Source organism: Cetorhinus maximus, chromosome 14, assembly GCF_964194155.1.
Source record: "Cetorhinus maximus chromosome 14, sCetMax3.hap1.1, whole genome shotgun sequence".
Taxonomy (NCBI): Eukaryota; Metazoa; Chordata; class Chondrichthyes; order Lamniformes; family Cetorhinidae; genus Cetorhinus; species Cetorhinus maximus.
The window spans coordinates 11,127,883-11,149,328 of record NC_135892.1 but is presented as its reverse complement, the minus strand read 5'-3'; the positions used below and the strand labels follow the sequence as shown (position 1 = coordinate 11,149,328).

The window sequence follows — 21,446 nt, the reverse complement described above, 5'->3', positions numbered from 1 at the left end:
GCATCACCTCACACTTCTCTGTGTGGAATTCCATTTGCCTCTTTTCTGCCCACGGATTAATTTCCTCCTGCAGTCTACAGCTTCCCTCCGCACTATCAACCACGCAGCCAATTTTTGTGTCATCTGAAAACTTTTTGATCATGCCCCTTACGTTTTAAGTCCAAATCGTTAATATATACCACAAAAAGCAGGAGACCTAGTACTGAGCTCTGCAGAATCCCACTGGAAACAGCCCTCCAGTTGCAAAAACATCCATCAATCTTTACCCTCTGCCACTGAGCCAATTCTGCATTCAGCTTGCTGCATTCCCCTAGATCCCATGGGCTTTTATTTTTATCAACCAGTCTGCCATGTGGGACCATGGCAAAAGCCTTGCTAAATTCATGGAGACCATGCCAACTGCACTACCCACTTCAATCCTCAATTGAATTTTTTGAGGTGGTAACAATCAAGTGAGTCAGACACAATCTTCCCTTAAACAAATCCATGTTGACTGACTTGATTACTCCACCGATGCTGCCAGACCTGCTGAGTTTTTCCAGGTAATTCTGTTTTTGTTTTTGATTACTCCATGCCTAAGTGACAATTTATCCTGTTTCAGAATTCATTCCAATAATTTGCCCACTACCGAGGTCAGGCTGACTGGTTTGTAATTACTTGGCCTATCCCTTGCTCCATTTTTAAACTAGAGTACAACATTAGCAGACCCCCAATCCTCCGGCACCATACCTGCATAGAGTGGCTGACACAAATAGCAGTGATGTATTCAAGTGGACACTAGATAAGCGGATGAGGGGTAAAGGACTACAAGGTGACGCTGATAAGACTGGATGCAGTAGGGTGGGAGGAGGCTCACATTTCAGGTTTCATCCTGTATAGAAGAATAATATCCCTCGTGTCTGTTGCACTTCCAAAGAAACACAAATTTTATTGTCGACATGGAAACCCTTGAGTTGGTCACTGCTAGACCCACCTTGTGACATCACTCATGAGGAACACCCTTACTTAACCTACAGCAGCTGCATACAAGGAAAGGACGTAGATAAGGAAAAAAGACAAAGTACTACTTTTGATAATTGAACTGAATCTGGCCAGTCTCATGGAAATTGCATCCCAGCATGCATCACCCCCACCACCATTTTTAAGTCACATGAAATGAGAACAGCAGGGACTAGGACTACAAACTGTCAGACTTCAAGATGGAGTCATGGTGTGGTGGATAGAGTAGTGAGGACAGAAGTGCAGAGAAATCAGAAGAGAAGGAGCTAGGGGAATTTAGGTAAAGGTTGACATCGTGGAGGCTGAGCCACTGCAGTGCTTGTTTGAGGGATGGGAGAGAGGAGATGGTAACTACAAGGTGCATGGGGATATGGGAGAGCAGTATTTGAAAAGCACTTTGAAGGAGAAATGGAAAGGATAATAATGTGTAATGCTACATATATTCCGAGAATTGATTTGTGTGACCTATTAAGCAAAGTTATCTATTTCACTGGTTGAGTATGTTTATAATGAATGCTGAATCAGTCCTTATTTAAGTAATTTTCACCAGGGCATTCATTAATTTCTCATTCATCAATCAGTGCCATAAAACTACTGTAATCCATAGAAATTAAACTGCACAGGGATGCAAAAGATGCCAGAGAAAGATGTGTTGCAATTAAGCATATAGAAAGGAGCAGAAAAGAACACCAGCTAAACCATTCAAGAATGTTTACCACCCTCCCAGTCAGTGCTGCTGACCCTAACATCTGGGAGCAAATAAAAACAGAAAAACCTCTGGGAAATTTCTTCACAGCATTCCAGGATCATCAAACAAGCTTCAGGCTGTTACTCATAATGCTTCCAGATATACATATAAATGAGTTATCATAAGCAAATACATTTGTGAATAAATACAAAACTTTTATCTTAAATAGATGAGGAAGAACTTACAGTGTGAGCACATTTCCAGGGGATAGCTTGCTTCATTTCCCTGAAACAAAAGACAGTTCATAATTAAACTCAAACAAATAAACAGAGTGCAGGAATGAAGTTTTTGTACACATTTGCTTATCCACAACTTGAAGTGAATTCTAGAAAACGCTGCTCATTATGGGAACTCGAGACTTGTGAAGCACATTTTTTTTTACATTAACTGCCACACTTGCTTATCCCAACATGGAAGTACTTCAGTCACATACCTTTAACAACAGATAAAGATGATTTTCCATGAAGTTTAAGTACATTATGCCTCTTAATTTACAGCATTCTATTCTCTTTCCCATCCTTTTCAATTCTTCACATCTGACTTTTTTATTATAATGCTTCAGAAAGTTACGTAAATTGCATTTATATTAATGCAGAAGAACCATTCCATAGTGCTTCACAAGACAGTGACAAAAAAGCTGATATTGAATCAAAGAGCTAGATATTAGGGCAGAGGAAGGCAAGTTTAAGAAACATCTTAAAGGAGGAAAAAGGGGTAGGGACATTAAGGTGGGGTTGTGGGGGCATAAGGCTCAACTAACAGCCAATGATGGAGCAATCAGGGATGTGCAAGAAGCCAGAATTGGAGCAACCCAGGGATCTTGGAGGGTTGTAGGTTTGGAGGAGGTTACAAAGACAGGGAGGGGCAAGGCCATAGAGGGATTTGAAAGCAAGGATAAGAATTTTAAACTAAAGGCATTGTTGAACCAGAGCCAACCTAAGCCAGTAAGCATATACAATGATATGGGAGGGCAGTATTTGAAAGCACTTTGAAGGAGAAGTGGGAAGGATAGTAGTGTGTAATGCTACATAGGATATTTTGAGAACTGTTCTGTGTGGCCTACTAAGAAAAGTTACCTATTTCACTGGTTGAGTAAGTTTATAATGAATACTGAATCAGTCCTTACTTAAGTCATTTTCACCAGAGTGAACAGAACTTGGTGCAAGTTAGGATACAGGCAGCCGAGTTTTGGGTGAGATCAAGTTGATGGAGCAATGAAGATAGGAAGCTGATCAGATGAGCTAACAAAAGCATTGTTAAGTCTTGAGCTAACAAAAGCATTGTTAAGGGTGTCAGATGAGCTGAAGCAAAGGCAGAGATGGACCATCCAGCTGAACAGATCTATGCCAGTGTTTGTGCTCCAAACAAACCTTCTCAATCCCAGCTAGGTTCTTATTTTCTTCTTACCAAAATGCATCACCTCACTCTTATTATATTAAAATAAATGTGCCTTGCCCACATTGGTTCTACAAGTTTGACATCTTTGTACTTAGTCACAATCAAACTCAATGTACCTCCAATGTGATGTCCACAAGTTTTGACATTGTACTTCCTATGTCAGAGCTAAAAATCAATTCTGTAAATGGTGAACAGTAATCTCTACAGTACTGATATGTAACCTTATTCACTGCTTAACATATATTGCTACCCAATTCCCACAATTTGTCCAAATCCACTGATTTCAATCCTCTAATTTTAAAAACTTGTTATATCTTGACTCTCAGATTTCTTACAAAGGCAGGCTATAAGTTTACTTACCACTGCTGCACCCAATCTGCAGTGGGGCCCAAAACTGGACACACTTGACAAACCTTAGCCTTATCCATAGCCTATTGTTAATACTACTCAGTGATCCAAGCAATTTCTTAGATAACAGAAGATCACTCTGAAACTGAACTGCAGCAATGAGCAATTTCACTTCAAAGAAACAAGAGGAAAGATTTTCTATGTTTGAAATAATTTTATTCTCCACAATCAGATTGCACCTACCACAACACACTTGCTGGAATGCTGCATTTTACCTTGGCTGCTAGTCAGTGACAAGAGTATGAGTTCAACAACATAACAAAGAGTGCAACACCGCTGCTTCTGGAAACTCCAAGGCACGCTAAAGCAAATATTTCATTACAACTTTGAATGTAGTAAATTTCACAATTGATATCAAAAGCACAGTATCCACCATCTGCAACATGGCAATCATATGTCCACCAAACGCTCTTACATGTAAACAGCTCCGATATAAATGCAGATGACTAAACTATGGACCCTGAGTTCCTAACTGATCTATCAAATATGCTTGTGTGGTGTTTAACATTTTTCTGGGTGTTTGTCAAAAATTAGTTTAGAAAAACTGCATGGAAACATCAAAATAGTTCTGCTATTGCCAAAATAGCATATGATCTATTGCACAGCTAATTATTATTCAAATAGTTCCTATTAAAAGATCACTGTATATCTCGAACTGATTGTCTGGATTGCATAACAAGATGTGATTAATCCTGAGAATATATAGAGCTGAGATTAGATTCTGGCAATGAAACAGGCAACTGAAAAGAAAGTTGAATACCTTGGGGCAAATGAGCAATTGATCCTATTAGTCAAAAATGCATATCACAAAAACTCAAGCTCACCTCACCACAGAGACAATTTTCTCAAAAGATATAGGGATCACAGAACTACACGCATGAATACTTAAAATTTAGGAGAGAACTAGAAGACCTGTGATGTTATTTATACAACTATAGGTATTTCCAATCCTACTGAATATAAGGATGCAATGTGTGGTTGACTGAAACAGCAGCCTTTCAAGTGGTTGTATTTCCACTGAATTTTTGTTAACTAGTAATTACGTGACTCACGTTTAGATTGCCTAATTAAGTCACCGAGAAAAATTGGCACTTGATCTTTCCTTGCAGCATATTTTATGTAGAACCCATTGTGAAACATACAGGACCTAATGTCAAACTTAGTCTCAGCTGGCAATGTAAAATAGGGACATAGAAGGATCGTAAGTAGGGAGGGAAATACAGAAATAAAAATTCAGCAAAGACATGTGAGAAAACCCAACCACAGGGGGCGAAAGAACTCATGTTTATTTAGCACCTTTCATATTCTCAGGGCATGTCAAAACACTATACAACTCAAATTGATTATTTTTGAAGCAGGGTCATAATTACATACCCAAGAACAGCAAAATCCAAACAACAAATGAATGAATGACCAGATAATTTGCTTTAAAGGTGCTGGTTGAGGAAGGAATGACAACCAGGACAATCAGAAAATTTGCGGTCCTCTTCAAAAAGCATTTTAGAATGTTTTGCATCCATTCAGATGTCAGCAAATCCAACAATGCAGTATTTTCTCAGTACTGCACTGTTGTCTTGAGAGTGGGACTTAAAAATATAGCAGCTACTACTGGACTAAGTTGGTGCACCCCAAATTGACCTGCAGTTCCAAAAAGGTAGTCCTGGTGACATGGTCCTTTGGGTGGAAAACTGGATACTTAGTAACGACAATTTCTAAGTCACTGAAGTAGAGATGAGCTTTCAATCTGAATCATGCACCCATGCAACAGAATATTTAAGATCACGCAGCAAGCAATTGAGCATTCCAGGCATTTGTTCATTCAGCTGAAAGGCTATTAGCTCCATCAGTCACGTAGGAAACCCGACATTTAATGAATTTACCCCTCAATTCATAGGTTTCTCTCAAGACTGAATGTCAATTATCGCTTAAACATAGTGAACCAGAATTTCAACCAGATGTATACATGCACCTGAGTTTATAGTTTGATAAATGAAACATGTTAGCATTCAACTTAAGACACACTTAGAAATACAAAGGCTAAACGATTAAAACAGCCTCAAAACTACATCTGGAGGGCACAGCAACCTCTGGATTTCCACATTATTCTGCACATATACAAAATCCTAAAGTTGTTGTCGTATAGGCAGAAAACTGATCATTTTGCTGTCACTGCCATTACAAAATCTAGGCACATTTTTTACACAACCTTTATAAGGGGAAACTAAAGTTCACAAAGCATAGAGATCTGTTTTAAGTCACAACTATGCACAAATTTCAAGTTTATGGCAAAGGAAAAGATGAAATAATCATTCAATTTATATCACTGAAAACAAATACCAATTTTCCCACACCATTTAAAACAAAGTAGGATATGAAAATATGGAGCAATTGTTTCCATTTACTTAACAAAAAGTGATCTTATACCAATTACATTTTTCATATGATCGAAGTGCTACAATTTCGCCCAGAAAAATGAAATGAGGCCAAACCAATTCAAACCGGATTATAAAGCAAACTATGACTAATCCACTACTTTAATTTAAAAAAAGCGTACAAATACATGTTTTAGCATTGACAGTTGGAGATAGCACCTGCAGATCAAAGCAAGGAGTAACACAGCTGAAGGATATAATATTTTAATTAATTTTAAACAGTTTAAAAGCTATGTTTAATTGGTCACAAACATTTCAATTCCACCACTATAACATATAAAGGAATGTCCAGAAAAGGCCCGATAGTTTCATTTCGTAGCATTTGTCTGAAAAGTTTAATAATGCAACTCAATCAGGATTGCTATTTTTCCACACTTCTAAGGACTAGGCACAAAACATATCACCATTCTGCACTCATTCAATCAATCTCACTTCCATATCAACACACTCAGTCATGGTTCTGCATCATGAGGCCATGCCATTTTCAAAGTTTACTTCCCTTCAATCCCTCTAAACCCACCAGTGATTACCCACATCATTGGTCCTTGGGAAAAAAAATGGCAGCTTCACCCATACATGCATTAATCACCAACGGCTGCTCCTTAGCCCTCCACCTGTCACAATAACACCACTGATCTGATGGCCTTTGACAGTGTGAAGCTGCACAAGTCCCCAATTCTGGCACAGTTCTCCTCCTGCAGATTTATAACCTCAAGTCTGAGGGTCAGACTCAAGCCCATGAAATTCTACTACTCCACAGACGAATGATGCTGCAAGGTAGGCAATCATGTTTTCTCCAACACCTGACCCCACGCCATTCACTCATATCTTGAATACGAAAGCACAGGGGCCTTATGAATGTTAATTTAGGATCATTAAAGTAGTTGCCTTAGTCAAATCCTCCCCCCTTGCTGAACCACCTAACCCCTCCCCTCCCCACTAACTCGACCTTCTCTAACTTAACCTCAAGTTCTCCAAATTAGCTCTTTCACAACGTCCAACTCTCTATCAATTCCACATCCATTTCACTCAACTAGGTTTTTTCTTATCCCATCACAAACTGGCACCACTTCTTTCTCCTTTAAAGCCCCTCTTTAAAAAGACCACCCTTGACACCCTCTTCCTCCCCTCTCCAGTTATTACTCAATAAGTTACCATCACTTCTAAGGTCCTTGAATGAGTCATCATCTCTGATGTGCACAGCCTTCTCGCACAATTCCTCCTTTGAATCCACCCCCCCAAATCACCAAAACTACCACAGCGGTCATTAGCGACATGCTCTCAAACCCATAACTAAAGTCATACTGTACCAGGCAGCAGTGATCCCTGTGCTCCTATATGCTTCGGAGGCTTGCACAACCTACAGCAGGCACCCCGAAGCTCTGGAGAAGTACCACTGGCCGTGCTTCAGAAGATCCTCCAAATCCAGTGGCAAGAAAGGCGGCCCAACAGCAGCGCTTTTCCCAAGCCAACATCCCCAGCATCAAGGCATTAATTCCCCCAAAACCAGCTCTGCTGGGCAAGACATCATTTATATGCCAGACACAAGATTCCTGATGCAATTGTTCTGCTCAGAGCTCAGACACGGCAGGAGACTTACAGGAGGACCGAGGAAGCGCTTTTCAGATGTCCTGAAAACATCCCTGAAGCGATCTAACATCCCTGACTGGCTTGTGACCCCCCAAAATGGAGGTGGTTCATTCAGGAAGGCACCAATCACATCAAGAGACTTTGTTGGAAGCGTACAGAGGCAAAGTTGAGGTGTCAGAGGGAGTACACTTCCGATGTCCATCACCAAGAGTGGCTCAGTAGCACCACTACAGACTGAGCTGGCTGAGTTCTAAAGGACGTAGCGGCTAGACTGGGTTTGCGGCAGGTGATGAGGGAACCAAAAAGAGGGAAAAACATACGTGACCTCAACCTGCCTGCTGCAGATGCATCTGTCCATGACAAGGTTCGGTGGAGTGACCACCTCAGAGTCCGTATTGAGACGAAGTCCTATCTTCACATTGACTATACTCTCTATTATGTTGTGTGGCACTACCACTGTGCTAAATGAGCTAGATTTCAAACAGATCTAGCAATTCAAGACTGTGCATCCATGAGGCACTATGGGCCATCAACACCAGAACTGCACTCGACCACATTCAGTGACTCCATGGCCCGGCATATCCCCCACTCTACCATTACCACCATGCCAGGGGGTCAACCCCGGTTCAATGAACAGTGCAGGAGGGCAAGCCAGGAGCAGCACCAGGCATACTTAAATATGAGGTGTCAACCTGGTGAAGCTACAACACAGGGCTACTTGTATGTCAAAAACATGTAAGCTGCAGTCCTGCCACATCCAGTCATGAGTGGTGGTGGAAAATTAAACAACTCACTGGAGGAGGAGGATCCATAAATATCCCCATCTTCAATGATGGGAGAGCCCAGCACATCAGTGTAAAAGATGAGGCTGAAGCATTTGCAACAATCTTCAGCCAGGAATGCCGCATGATGGATGATCCATCTCGGCCTCCTCCTCCGGAGGTCCTCGGCATCACAGATGCCAGTCTTCAGCCAATTCGATTCACTCCTTGTGATATCAACAAACGACTGAAGGCACTGAATACTGCAAAGGCTAGAGGTCCTGACAATATTCCAGCAATAGTACTGAAGAATTGTGCTCCAGAATTTGCCGCACCCTTATCAAGCTGTTCCAGTACAGCTACAACACTGGTATCTGCCCAGCTATGTGGAAAATTGTCCAGGTATGTTCTGTACGCAAAAAGCAGGACAAATCCAACCCGGTCAATTACCGCCCCATCAGTCTACTTCCGATCATCAGTAAAGTGATGGAAAGGGTCATCAACAATGCTATCAAGCAGCACTTGCTTAGCAATAACCTGCTCATGAAAGCTCAGTTTGGGTTCCGGCAGTGTCACTCAGCAACTGACCTAATTACAGCCTTGGTTCAAACATGGACAAAAGAGCTGAACTCCAGAGGTAAGGTGAGAGCGACTGGCCTTGACATCAAAGCAACATTTAACTGAGTGTAGCATCAAGGAGCCATGGCAAAACTGGAGTCAATGGGTATCAGGAGGAAAACCCTCTGCTGGTTGGAGTTATACCGAGCACAAAGGAAGATGGTTGTGGTTGTTGGAGGTCAATCATCTCCATGACATCACTGCAGGAGTTCCCCAGGGTAGTGTCCTTAGCCCAACCATCTTCAGCTGCTTCATCAACGACCTTCCTTCTATCATAAGGTCAGAAGCTCTCTATCGTAAGGTTGTTCGCTGATGATTGCACAATGTTCAGCACCATTCTCAGCTCCTCAGATGCTGAAGCAGCCCATTTCCAAATGCAGCAAGACCTGGACAATATCCAGGCTTGGGCTGACAAGTGGCAAGTAACATTCGCGGCAGACAAGTGCCAGGCAATGACCATCTCCAAGGTAGAATCTAACCATCGCCCCATGATATTCAATGGCATTACCATCACTGAATCACCCACCATCAACATTCTGGGGGGTTACCATTGACCAAAAACTGAACTAGACTAGCCATAAAATACTGTGGCTACAAGGGCAGGGCAGAGGCTAGGAATCCTGCAGCGAGTAACTCACTTGAATCTCCAAAGCCTGTCCACCATCTACAAAGCACAGGTCAGGAGTGTGATTGAATACTCCCCACTTGCCTGGATGAGTGCATCTCCCACAACACTCAAGAAGCTTGACACCATCCAGGGACAAAGCAGCCTGCTTGATTGATACCCTGTCCACAAACATTCACTCTCTCCACCATCGACACACAGTGGTAGCAGTGTGTACCATCTACAAGATGCACTGCAAGAATTCACCTAGGCTCCTTAGACAACTCCTTCCAAAACCCAAAACTACTAGCATCTAGAAGGACAAGGGCAGCAGACACTTGGGAACACCACCGTCTGCAAGTTCCCATCCAAGCCACTCACCATCCTGTCTTAGAAATATATCACCGTTCCTTCAACTGTTGCTGGGTCAAAATCCTGGCACTCCCTCCCAAAAGCACTCGATGTACCTACACCACATTGACTGCAGCGCTTCAAGAAGGCATCTCACCAACACTTTCTTAAGGGCGACTGGGGATGGGAAATAAATGCTGGCCTAGCCAGTGATGCATACATCCCATGAACGAGTTAAAAAAACCTCCAAACATCTCACCTGTCCGACCCTTCAAGCACCACCTGCCCCAAAGGTTGCACAGTCTGCAAATCACGCATTTGATTTGTCAGCCATCTCAGTACCCATCGAAGCAACGCGGAAGCAAATGGAAAGGTTTTAATTTGGATCACATCCAAAATGAAAGAGTAATTCCATGTTCCATGTAAACCGTGTATACTAACTCTTGATTGGATGTCAGCCAAATAATCTCAGTATGCGGGTACAAACATTTTGCTCCAAGCTGAAAGCAAAACGCATAGTGTACACAGTGCTGTCTGACTATGCCCTAATCCCAAATTCAATTAAGATTTAAAATTGCCCAATAAAGCTACCCAAATGTTAGTTTTCAAACTCAATAGCTGAGCACAAGTAGAAAAAAACTGATTTACAAAATCATATGTAAATGAGGCCTGTCAGCATGCATGACAAAACCAAAGTATAGCTTCCATTTTCCAGTTCACCCTTTGTTTGAATTAAAAAAAACATTTCCACACCATCCAAGTCAAATGAAGTTAAAATGTCCCACTCAAATCTGAAAAAAAAGTATTTTACCAAACTAAATTGCATTTCTTAAAACTGCTGTTACAGCAGCAGATTTACCAAGCCATGTAGACATGTACTAGGAAATTAAGTGCAAAATCTTTCCATCACAAAAGTTGATTGTTTTTTAAAACTAACCATATATAAAATATCCTTTAACATTTAGTAGTGTTTTGGCCATTGGCTCCATCTACCCTACTGTAAATCTGTTCTCACCCCACTAATAACCTGCTCCACAATTCTGAGCTTCCTGCTGAAAAAAGTTGCCTAAATTCCATATTCTCTTTCTAATTATATTTAGGTTGTGTCCTCCAGTCCTCAAAGAATATTTTCACATACATGTTCTCCAAACCCGGGTAGATCTTATTATGCCCCACTCATTTGCAGAGATACAATACTGCAGATAAGGCCTCACTTCAGATAAGCCCTAAACAATACCATTTCTCTTTCTTAGACTTGTGAATCAACGAGGGCAAACTTTTTTTTGGGAGGTGGGGGGTGTGTGGCGGAAGGGAGGGAACAATTTCAGCCAATTCTATGAGCTGTCAGATGTTTAACAATAAGAGCCATAGAAAGATGTTAGTCACATCATCTTATCTTGCGATTGGGCCCAACAACTAAGGCAAGAACTGCTTGCCAACAGTGCAAAGATATTATCACAGTTAGCTTAAGAGCTGCACTGGACAAATGCCAACTAAAATAGCCACTAACTACAAAATAGTGCTGCCACTTGGATTTCAGCAAATGGCACTGACACAGAAGTGAAATTTTAAAGCTCTATCTCCCTGAACTGTGTGAGGCACCCAATAATACAATTATAAATTTTGTCCTCTGAGGTTGCATCTGAAGACAGCATTTTGACCTAGATAGATAGACAAGAATGTTCTGAAGATTAAGCTTATATTTTGAGAAAAGGAATTGAATGAAACAAAGCAGGTCAGCCAGAAAAGCACAGAGTGGTTTCACTGTGGACACTGTAAGAAGGACTAATCTAATATACATTGACAAATATACTTTCAGACCAAATGTTAATTACACCTTTTTGGCATGGTGGGAGCAAGGAGAGTGCTTGACAGCATAGCAATGTGGCCCAGGGTTCACAGAGTGAGAAATGGAGGAAAAGAAATGTTGCATCAGCGGTCAAACTACACAGAATTTGTTAAGTAGATAGGTTTCATAAAGATAAAGGCTATTAAATCACAAACACGTTTGATGCCATTGATGCATCAACGTTTTATTCAGCTACAAAACAGTAAAGGTTGCCTACAAAACCTCAAAGGTCTTGAATACAAAATAATGCAGACTTGTTCACTTAAATTTACAGATCACTCAGCTTAACTATTTATCAAACGACCTATGGAATTAACAAAACAAATAGTATGGAGTGTCAAACAAGTTTTCCAGAATTTGAGGGGAAAACCTCGAGAGCCTACTTGGTGACTTCAGTCCTGCGTTATTTTGGCATTATATTCCATCAAGAAAAACAGTACCTTCAGTTTTCCATGTCTGTTCAGTTCTGAGATAGTAGCTCTGACACACGGATGGCAGGATATTTAAAATTAACCAATCATTCTAAAAAATGTCTGAAGAATTGAACAATCTGGGTTCCAAACTTACAGCTAGCAACAGATGAGCATCTGCAGAACTAACAAACAAAACTCAAAAGGCTGCACAACATGCATACCAATTGAAAGAAATTAAGGACTCAGCTGTTACAAGAGTCTCTTACAATTCCTTAACTACTATTCCTTACTCTAGACACACTGAACAGGAAAACCTGCCAGAGTCTCTCATACCCCAACTTGCATTCCATTCAATCCAAACTGAGAAGTGGGAATGTACACCAGCCCTGCAAAGTACTGAATCATTATCTGAAAAATATTTGCAAGTATTAAAAAAAGTAGCAACTCCTTTGACTTGATTGACTCGATTGCATGGCTTAATTCAACACTGGTGATAAAGGAAAGTCCTAGGGTCAAACCTTAATTTGTGCTGAGCTAGCAGATCTCACCAGGGGCAGCAGTAGCCAATATAATGAGCAGAGTTCTGGGTTTTGGGACAAAGAAAACATGCATGCTTCTTGCTTATTCTATGCATTAAGTATCATACCCCATCACCACCACTTGAACGTTTAGACAGAGAAAGAACAGTTTTGTCTGTATTCCTTCCAGACATCCTACCATTCAATAATTAGCACACATCTGAAAATGATTAGTTGGGCAAGGTAAGCCATTGGGCAGCTGACACCTGCAGAACTGTGTCTCAGCATATCAGCACCTGTCGAAGGCTCGAGGCTTAATGTCGCCCCAAAAAACTTAACAAGTATTTCAAGATCAGATAATCAGATTAAGTGGTCATATACCCATTTGCTGCTTATGGGACCTAGCAATGCACAGGGTTTCCCTATTTTACAACAGTCACCACAATTCAAAGAGCACTTCATTGGCTGCAAAGCATTTTGGAACATCATCTTTACTCCTTTAAGATTAGAAAAGGTATGAGGGGAGGGGGGATTTCAAGAAGTATGAGCAAAATACCATGTTCACTGTTCATAACTGGCAGCATATAGCCTGCTTTTGACAGCCACGTTGCTTGCAAATATTTTTTTAAGTGTTTCAAAAAAAAAGTAATTCTACAACCATATTCAAAATCTTTATGCAACTTCCCCCTTCCCCCCACCCCTGCAGTGAATCATCCCTTTCATTAGAGCCGCTTTCCAAATAATTTACTCACTCCCATTACTCCAGGTGTACAAAACTATGTAATCATAATCAATTTTGCTACCCTACACAGCACACTACTCATGAGTCAATTTTTGTACAGTTGCCAGTCTCTCAGTAAGTTGTTTACACAGTTTTCTACAAATGTACAATCAAGCACTTAGTACCTGTTCAACACAAAAAAAACTAGAAAGGCTCGAATAAACAATTGTTGTACATTAAAATCTACCAAGGTTTCTGCCCACATTGAAAAGCAAATTCAGAATTCAATTTATCCTAATGCGATTCCACACTTTAAAACCTTCAAATCTCAGTTGCCAAATTAATGACTTAGGCATGTCTGCAAACCCCAATGCAAACTCAGCAGAAGTTTCTATCTATCCTTTATTAAAGTAATTAACATCTTGTAGCAGATGGACTCTTTTGGAGAAAACTAAAAACAAATTGATAATGGGTGGAAATCTGAAATAAGACAGAAAATGCAGGGAACAGTCAGTCAGTTAGAACCCAAGGAAAGAACAAACATGTTAACAATTCTATACCTCAAATGCAGATTTGTTTGTTCACTCCACATCAGTGACTATCCTGTTGAGTATGCACTGCAGGAATTCATCAAGGCTCCTTAGACAGCACCTTCCAAACCCACGACCACTACCAGCTAGAAGGACAAGGGCAGCAGATAATGGGGGCACCACCACCTGGAAGTTCCCCTCCAAGTCACTCACCATCCTGACTTGGAAATATATCGCCATTCCTTCACTGTCACTGGGTCAAAATCCTGGAACTCCCTTCCTAACAGCACTGTGGGTGTACCTACATCACATGGACTGCAGCAGTTCGAGAAGGCACCACCACCTTCTCAAAGGCAACTAGGGGTGGGCAATAAATGCTGGCCCAGCCATCAAATCTCTCATCCTGTGAATGAATTTTTTAAAAATTCCAATATTTTATCAAAATATGGTCAACTGCACTAGCTGCACCATAAATGCTAGTTCTAGTTTTATTTTACAACTGCTACATCAGTACGGTTTCAAATCCAACATAATCTCGAGTGGTAGCTAATATACATTTTAAACAATACCACTAACTTCTAGCTTTGAAGTATAACTTTATATTCATTCAAGGGATATGAGGAAAATACTGCAGTGGCTGAAAGGAAAGAAACAGGAACAAGGACTTCAAAAGGCACCAGTCTAAAATTTTCAAAAGGATGTATTTCACCAAAGCCTGACACTCTAAGCCAAAGGTAATCATAATTTACAGATTGGTGTCCAAAGTCAATTATTTAAAAATAAATATCCATTAATTAGTAGATAGCAGGTCTGGTCATCATAGATAATAATGGAAACTTTAATTACAAAATTTGGGGTTAATGCAGTGCAAAACCAAATTAACGCTGCATTGATAAAGTAAATAATTTCTGTAGGTCTACATTTCACATACTCTCAGTTTAAATGTCAGCCTTGCCTGAATCAGAAGGTTGTCAGATCAAGTCCCACTACAAGATTTGAGCATATACTCAAGAATGACACTTCAAGGAAGAGCCAAGGGAATGCTGCACATCCAAGGTACTGTCTTTTTGGTGGGACATTAAACAAAGATCCCATATTCTCTCTCAGGTGGCGGTAAAAGATCCCATTGCACTATTCAAAGAAGGGCATGAGAATTGTCCCATTGCCCTGGCCAACATTTTTCTCTCAACCACCATTAAAATAGATTATCTGGGTGTGTATCAAACTGCTGCTTAAGGAACCTTGCTGTGTGCAAGGTTTCCCCTACGTTACAACAGTGACCACACCAAGTACTTCACTGGCTGCAAAGCATTTTAGGATATCTCCAAGGTCACAAAAGGCACTATATAAATGCAAGTCCCAAGACTAATTTTCAGCTGCTAACTTAATTAACCTAAAAGCTACAGGAGGAGGAATTGCAGAATTGCAAAATGTTTGCAGAGTTATCTTTTCTCCAGTAATGGACCTGTCAATTTTATAAATTCACCAGCAAGCGCTCTCCAAAGAGCTCTGCCAAAAACAACGTATACATCACACACTAGTCTATACTATTTTTCGGAAATTCAAGATCATACTGTCTACTCACACCAAATTTGGAAACAAAAACAGTTCAGATTGCAGTCTCATTCAGAGACAATAGCCAGGTCGTAGATGAAATCAGTGGCAAATGTAGTTTGAGTGGAGGGTGGGATGACAATTGCTTTAGTTATAACATTTAAACTGGAGGAAATGTCAGCTCATCCACAACTGGATGTCGGACTAACAATCTTACAGCACAACAGCAACAGAAGGTCAAGAGTTAGAAGTGGGTTTTGTCAGTGTACATGGGAAGTCTACCCCGCATCTCGATGATGTTGTCAATGGCTGTTTGTACATAAGGAAGAGAAGGCGAGCAAGGAATGATCCTTGGGAGACTCCTGTGGCAATGGTATGGGAGCTGAAAGAGTTGTTGATGAAGACACCAATCAAGGGAAACCCTCTGAGCTGGAAAAGGAGAGATGTTGGGGTAGGATGGCGTGGCAGGCCATGACTATGGCTGCAGAAAGATTAAGGATGACAAAAATGGGAAAATGCACCATGACTAGCTACAAAAGTTGCCATATGTAACTTTGGTTAGAGCCATTTAATTACAGAGCCAAGACAGAAAGAAGCATGACAGTCGAGCGAGGAGTTGCGGAAAAGTGCAACAGCATGTCTGAGGACTTTGTACATGTTCAAATACAAAAATCAAAATACAAATTACAAGAATAGTCATAATTCCAATAGCCTAGCTGGCAAATATTCTTCTCAGTGCAGTCATGGGTCACCCAGACCAGCAAGGTTCCAGGTCCAATTTCTAACATGTGCCCTCAAGTACCTGGTTTCAGTAAGAGTATCATCAGTTCGGCAATAACTTAACTGAGCACTCCTAGGCTTTGGAGGAAGATAAGCTAGAGGCAAGTTCACATTATTGATCGACTCTCCCCTGCAGGAAAGAGTGTATTTGTGCTCTCAGATAAGATCACAACGGAGACAAGGATGAAGATGGTCAATTGGCTCAGATTTGTTCACCCACCAGAGAAACTTAGAGTCTAATTCTTATTCAATTCACCCATCAATCATCAAGTGTTCTTAGCAAGAGCAAGTCCTGCAGAAGTGAATATCAGATCTCATGGGATCCCCAGAGTTTTAAGAAGCGAAGGTGGATCTAATTCCCCAAGCACCCATTCAACTTAGTGAATCATTTCCCAAAGGAGGCACCCATTTGATTCTCCCACCACCTATTTTGTTTTTCCATACAAAATCCAGTTTACACACGCCAACACCTTTCCCTCTCCAGTTTACACATTTGAGCCACGACATCTAATTTCTGTAATAGTTAATTAGATTTACAGTAACATTTGCAGCTGCTTGCTTCTGTCAGTCAAATAAACGTCTGTGGTTTCAAATTAAGAAAATTACTTGATAGATTTGTCATTGTGACAAGTTACACTGCTTTTGTCTAGAGTTCGAATATTTCAAAACACTGACAAAAAATACATTTTCTAACAATCAGTAAAGACATCAGGTGTAAAATGGCCAATGAATGTAAGATCACAGATTTTCTACATCAAATAAAGATAGGGAAGTTGTTCAAGCCATTTTAGCTCAACTTTATAAAAAGGCCCAACCCATCACTATGTCTGATTACTTCTTAAATTATTCCATTATAAAATGGGTTTTACAACATATCAACTCCTATCTTTAAAATCACGGAATAGAAAACTGTCACAAGAAACAGGCTTTTTTTCTTGTTCCTATACACAGAAAAATCTCAAAACCAATAGGAGTATTATGAAAAAAACGTAGCCTTACTTAAAAATAAACAGTGTGCAGATAAAATAAGGCAAGTTACACCCCCATTATCTGAAGCTTTACAATTTCGGAAAAGATTTTGTATAGAAGTTCTGGAGAGGAATCTATGCCTGAAACTTGCTTGTTCTTTCCACAGATGCTGACTGACCTGCTGAATGATTTCAGCATTTTCTGTTTTAGACTTGCAGTATCTGATGTATTTTCACTTTACTGTAAAACTACTGGAGATAAATCATCTAGTTTGAACTTGAGATTATTAATACACCTCGCTGACCTCTAGGTTAAACCACCACAACTGCCACTTGCTAATCTTTTTTGAATACTAGCCAACACCTTTCCCTCTCCATTTTAAATTTAATTTCAACTCAATGCTGAAAGACCTATAATAAAAATTTTATATACCATCTCAAACAGGCATTTAAAATTATAAACACACAACTCCAGGCTTCGGCTCAGTTGAAAGACCCAAGAAAGCTCTCTATCCGGATAGCTTTGCTATCACACACACAGGATGAAGTTTATTTGTAACTACCAAAAAAGGCACAGAAATCACGTTTTACACCTAATGAAGGTTTTATGTTATGGCGGGGGACGGGTTCCTGAATCTTATGGCGAGAGAAGGGGGGTGGTCTCTGAATGTTATGGCAAGAGAGGGGGGGTGGTCCCTGAATGTTATGGCAAGAGAGGGGGGTGGGGGCTTCCTGAATGTTGTGGATGGGAGTACTAAGTGGGCTTCCTGAATGGAGGGGATTTCCTGAACGTTATATGGGGGGGGGGGGGGGGGGCTCCTGAATGTTACTGGGGATGGGGGATTCTGAATAGCTGACGAGATGGCTTTTTTTAAACCCCCCCCCACCCTTTACAAACCATCTAATTAGAAAATAAAAAGTAATGCGCCAAATAATGTGGAGTGTGCTTATATGTAATAAAAATGGGGGGGGAGGGGAGGGAAAAGAAAGGAAGAGAAAGAGCAGGGGGACAAAAAAAATAAATGCCCAGCTGCACAAGCCCTGTAAGCACTTCAGCTCCTCAAAGCAATGTAGGTGTGCAGAGTGAGATGCAAACAAACCCAGAGCTGCAGCAAAGGGGGTGGGGGGGAGAGGGAGGGGATGATAAAGGTTGGGCAGGGAGAAATAAGAGGTTTAATCTAAATGGTGCCGGGTCAGGGCCAGGCGGGCGCCGGCTGCGCCTATATCAGGCCGGGCCCACACTGCGGCGGTGCAACTGAGATGGCCGCCCGCCTTCTGCAAACACCTCATTAACACAGGAGGAGGGCGGCGGCGGGGTGGGGGGAGAGAGAGAAAGGAGATGGAATACCATAATAATCCATGTTAATAAAAGCCTGTCCAAAGAACAAAACGGGGCTCGCTCACCATCCTGGCAGCCGAAGGTTAAGCTTCCAGAGATTTCGATCAAACAACTAGGCTTCGTCCACTTTCCCCTCCTCCTCCTCCGCCGCTGCTGCTGCTGCGCTAATTTTTTTTTTTGTGAGGGAAATGGATGGCTTTCTCTTTTGCAATTATTATTCCCTCGCGAGTCTCAGTTTTAAAAACCCAGCGCACTGCCCCGCCGCTACCGCTCCTGCTCCTCCAGCTCCGCCGTGTAAATCCGCAAGAGGAAGGGGGGGGTGGGGGAGAGAGGGAGGGCAAAGCGGCCGCACATCCGGGCCATCACGTCACATTTGCATACCCAGAGTCCCCGCCGGGCCGCGGCGCGCTACGTAACCGCGCAGCCGGGCGGTTGGCGGCGGTTTTTTTTTTCAAATCGACGTTCTGCCTACTACTACTACTACTACAACAACAACAACAACAACACCTGCATTTCCAAATAGCGCCCGTTTCACCGCCTCAGGACAGGAACCTCCCAAACGTTCTCCACCGCCCATGAGGTTATTTTTCTTTTTTTTTCCCTTTCTGCACTGTTGCTAATTTACAGGGAGGGTTTGCGCACGAACAGCGATAATGACCAAATAACAACAACCTGCATTTGTATAGGGCCCGTCACGGTAAGAGTAAATTTTTAAAAAATAACTCCCCCCACCAAGACTTGAGATTTATCAAAATTTCCCAGGCAGAGGCATCTGTAAGGAGATATTAGGAAAGGCGAGCAAAAAAGTAGGTTTTATTGTAAGAAAGAAATTGAATTTATATAGCGCCTTTCATCACCTCAGCAGGCTCTAAAGTGCTTTACAGCAAATGAAGTGCTTTTTTTTTGAAGCGTGGTGACTGTTAGCAGCAATGTGATACCAGCTATGTTGGTTGAGCCACCACAACAACTTGAATTTAGACAGCGGCATTAACATAGCACTTCACAGGAATGGTCATCAAACAACATTCAGCACCAAGCCACATAAGATACTAGAGCTGGTGACCAAAAGTTTGATCAAAGGGGCTCTTAAGGAGGGTCTTAAGGGTGGAATAAGGGGTAGAGAGGTTTAGCGAGGGATAACTCCCCTCTTCTTTGAAATAGTGCTCTGGAATGTTTTACATGCACCTGACTGAGCAGACCGAGCCTTGGTTTAACATCTTGTCCAAAAGATTGCACCTCTGACAGTGCAGGGCTCCCTCAGTACTCCACCAGGAGTGCTAATTTAAATTTTTATGTTCACTTAAGGAGCATTCTGAAGGAGGCGAGAGAAGTGCAGAGAAATAGTGGGGTTTAGGGAGGGAAGTGCAGAAACTAGGGACAGCCCCCAATTAATAATTTTTAAGTCTGAGATCAATAGATTTTAGCAAACAAAGTGTGTTAAGGGATATTAAAGGTATCTCATTGAATAAAGGAACGGGCTCAGGCCAAATGGCTTCCTCAGTTCCAGTGGCAGAGAGATTTAAAATCAAAATGCACAAGAGGACAGAATCGGAGGAGTACGGAAGGCTGTAGGAGGTTACAGAGTTAGGGAGGGGTGAGGGCTGGAGCCCATGAAGGGATTTGAATGCAAGGATGAGAATTTTAAAATCAAGGTATTGCCAGACCAGGGGCCAATGTAGGTCAGAGAGTGATGGGTGAACGAGACTTTCTGCGATGAGGGTACAGGCAGCAGAGATATGAATGAGCTCGAGTTTGTGGAGGGTGTGAGGTGAACAATTCCCTAGCTCTCCAACCGCCCCCTCCCTCCACCTACCTACCTATAATCGAGTTACCAACCTTCCAAGGTTGTCCTGGAGTTTTCAACAATTAACAGATCAATCAGCAGGTTACTGCGGCCAGCATAAAACCCTGAAGAAAATTCATGGGATTAAAAAAAATTGTAAGAGGTTGTGTTTTTTTATTACTTGTGTTGCCTGTGGCTCGGTTCGTAGCATTTTCACCTCTGAATCATAAGATGCTGGGTTCAAGTCCCACTCTAGCACTTGAGTACAAGGCAACATTCCGTTGCGGTGCTCAGGGAGTGTTGCACTCTCGGAGGTACTGCCTTTTGGATGAGGCGTTTAAACTGAGGCTCCATCTGCCTGCTTGAGTGAATGTAAAAGATCCCATGATGCCATTTCAACAAAGAGCAGGGGAGTTATCCCTGCTGTCCAGGCTGATTTTTGTCCCGCAAGCAACTTCACAAAAAGAGGTTATCTGGTTTGTTGTTTGTGGAAGATTGTTGTGTGCAAATTGGCTGCCACATTTCCTATATTACAACCATGAATGCACTTCAAAGAATACTTATTTGGCTGTAAAGCACTTTGAGATGCCCAGTGTTCGTGAAAAGTACTATATGGTTGCAAGTCTTTTTTTATCAAAAATATTGGCGGTGCGAGAACTGCAAAATTCTGTTGACTATGTGGGGCAGTTAGAAGTGGGAAGTCACATGATAGTACACCCAGGACTTCGTCCAACCTGAGTTGGAAATGCTAAACTGTACCACCCACCTCCATTTGATTATTTGGAACAATATGGCCTCTGGCTAAACTTTACTGGTTACAACTGACTCTCATATATATGGTAATCCTGAAAAATATTTACATTTGGTTTCAACTGAATTTGTCATCTGTCGCACTGTACCTGATTCCTTAATGCTAATGTTTAAGGAGCAGACAAAGCAATATTACAGGATTCATCTGCAAATCAAATAAAACACAAGTTAAAATGTCTGGGAAGGATATTAAACAACACCATATTTCTGAGAACTAGAAGCAACCCAAGAACTGTTTCTTTTTAATATTTTTCTGGAATTTAATAATTTCT

The 21,446-nt window shown here is 41.5% G+C and overlaps 1 protein-coding gene across 2 annotated transcripts in view; it reads right to left on the bottom strand.

The window, feature by feature from the left end:
* Positions 1-18,899, bottom strand: part of LOC144689414 (calcineurin subunit B type 1) — a 64,597-nt gene extending 45,698 nt beyond the window's left edge. For both annotated transcript variants that reach the window (XM_078556488.1, XM_078556486.1), the window contains exons 1-2: positions 18,647-18,899; positions 1,933-1,972 (exon numbers count right to left, since the gene is read on the bottom strand). In XM_078556488.1, the coding sequence (XP_078412614.1) occupies positions 1,933-1,972; positions 18,647-18,649 (43 nt within the window). In that variant the 5' untranslated portion in view covers positions 18,650-18,899. The remainder of the gene's footprint in view (positions 1-1,932; positions 1,973-18,646) is intronic.
* Between the last annotated feature and the right edge of the window lie 2,547 nt (positions 18,900-21,446).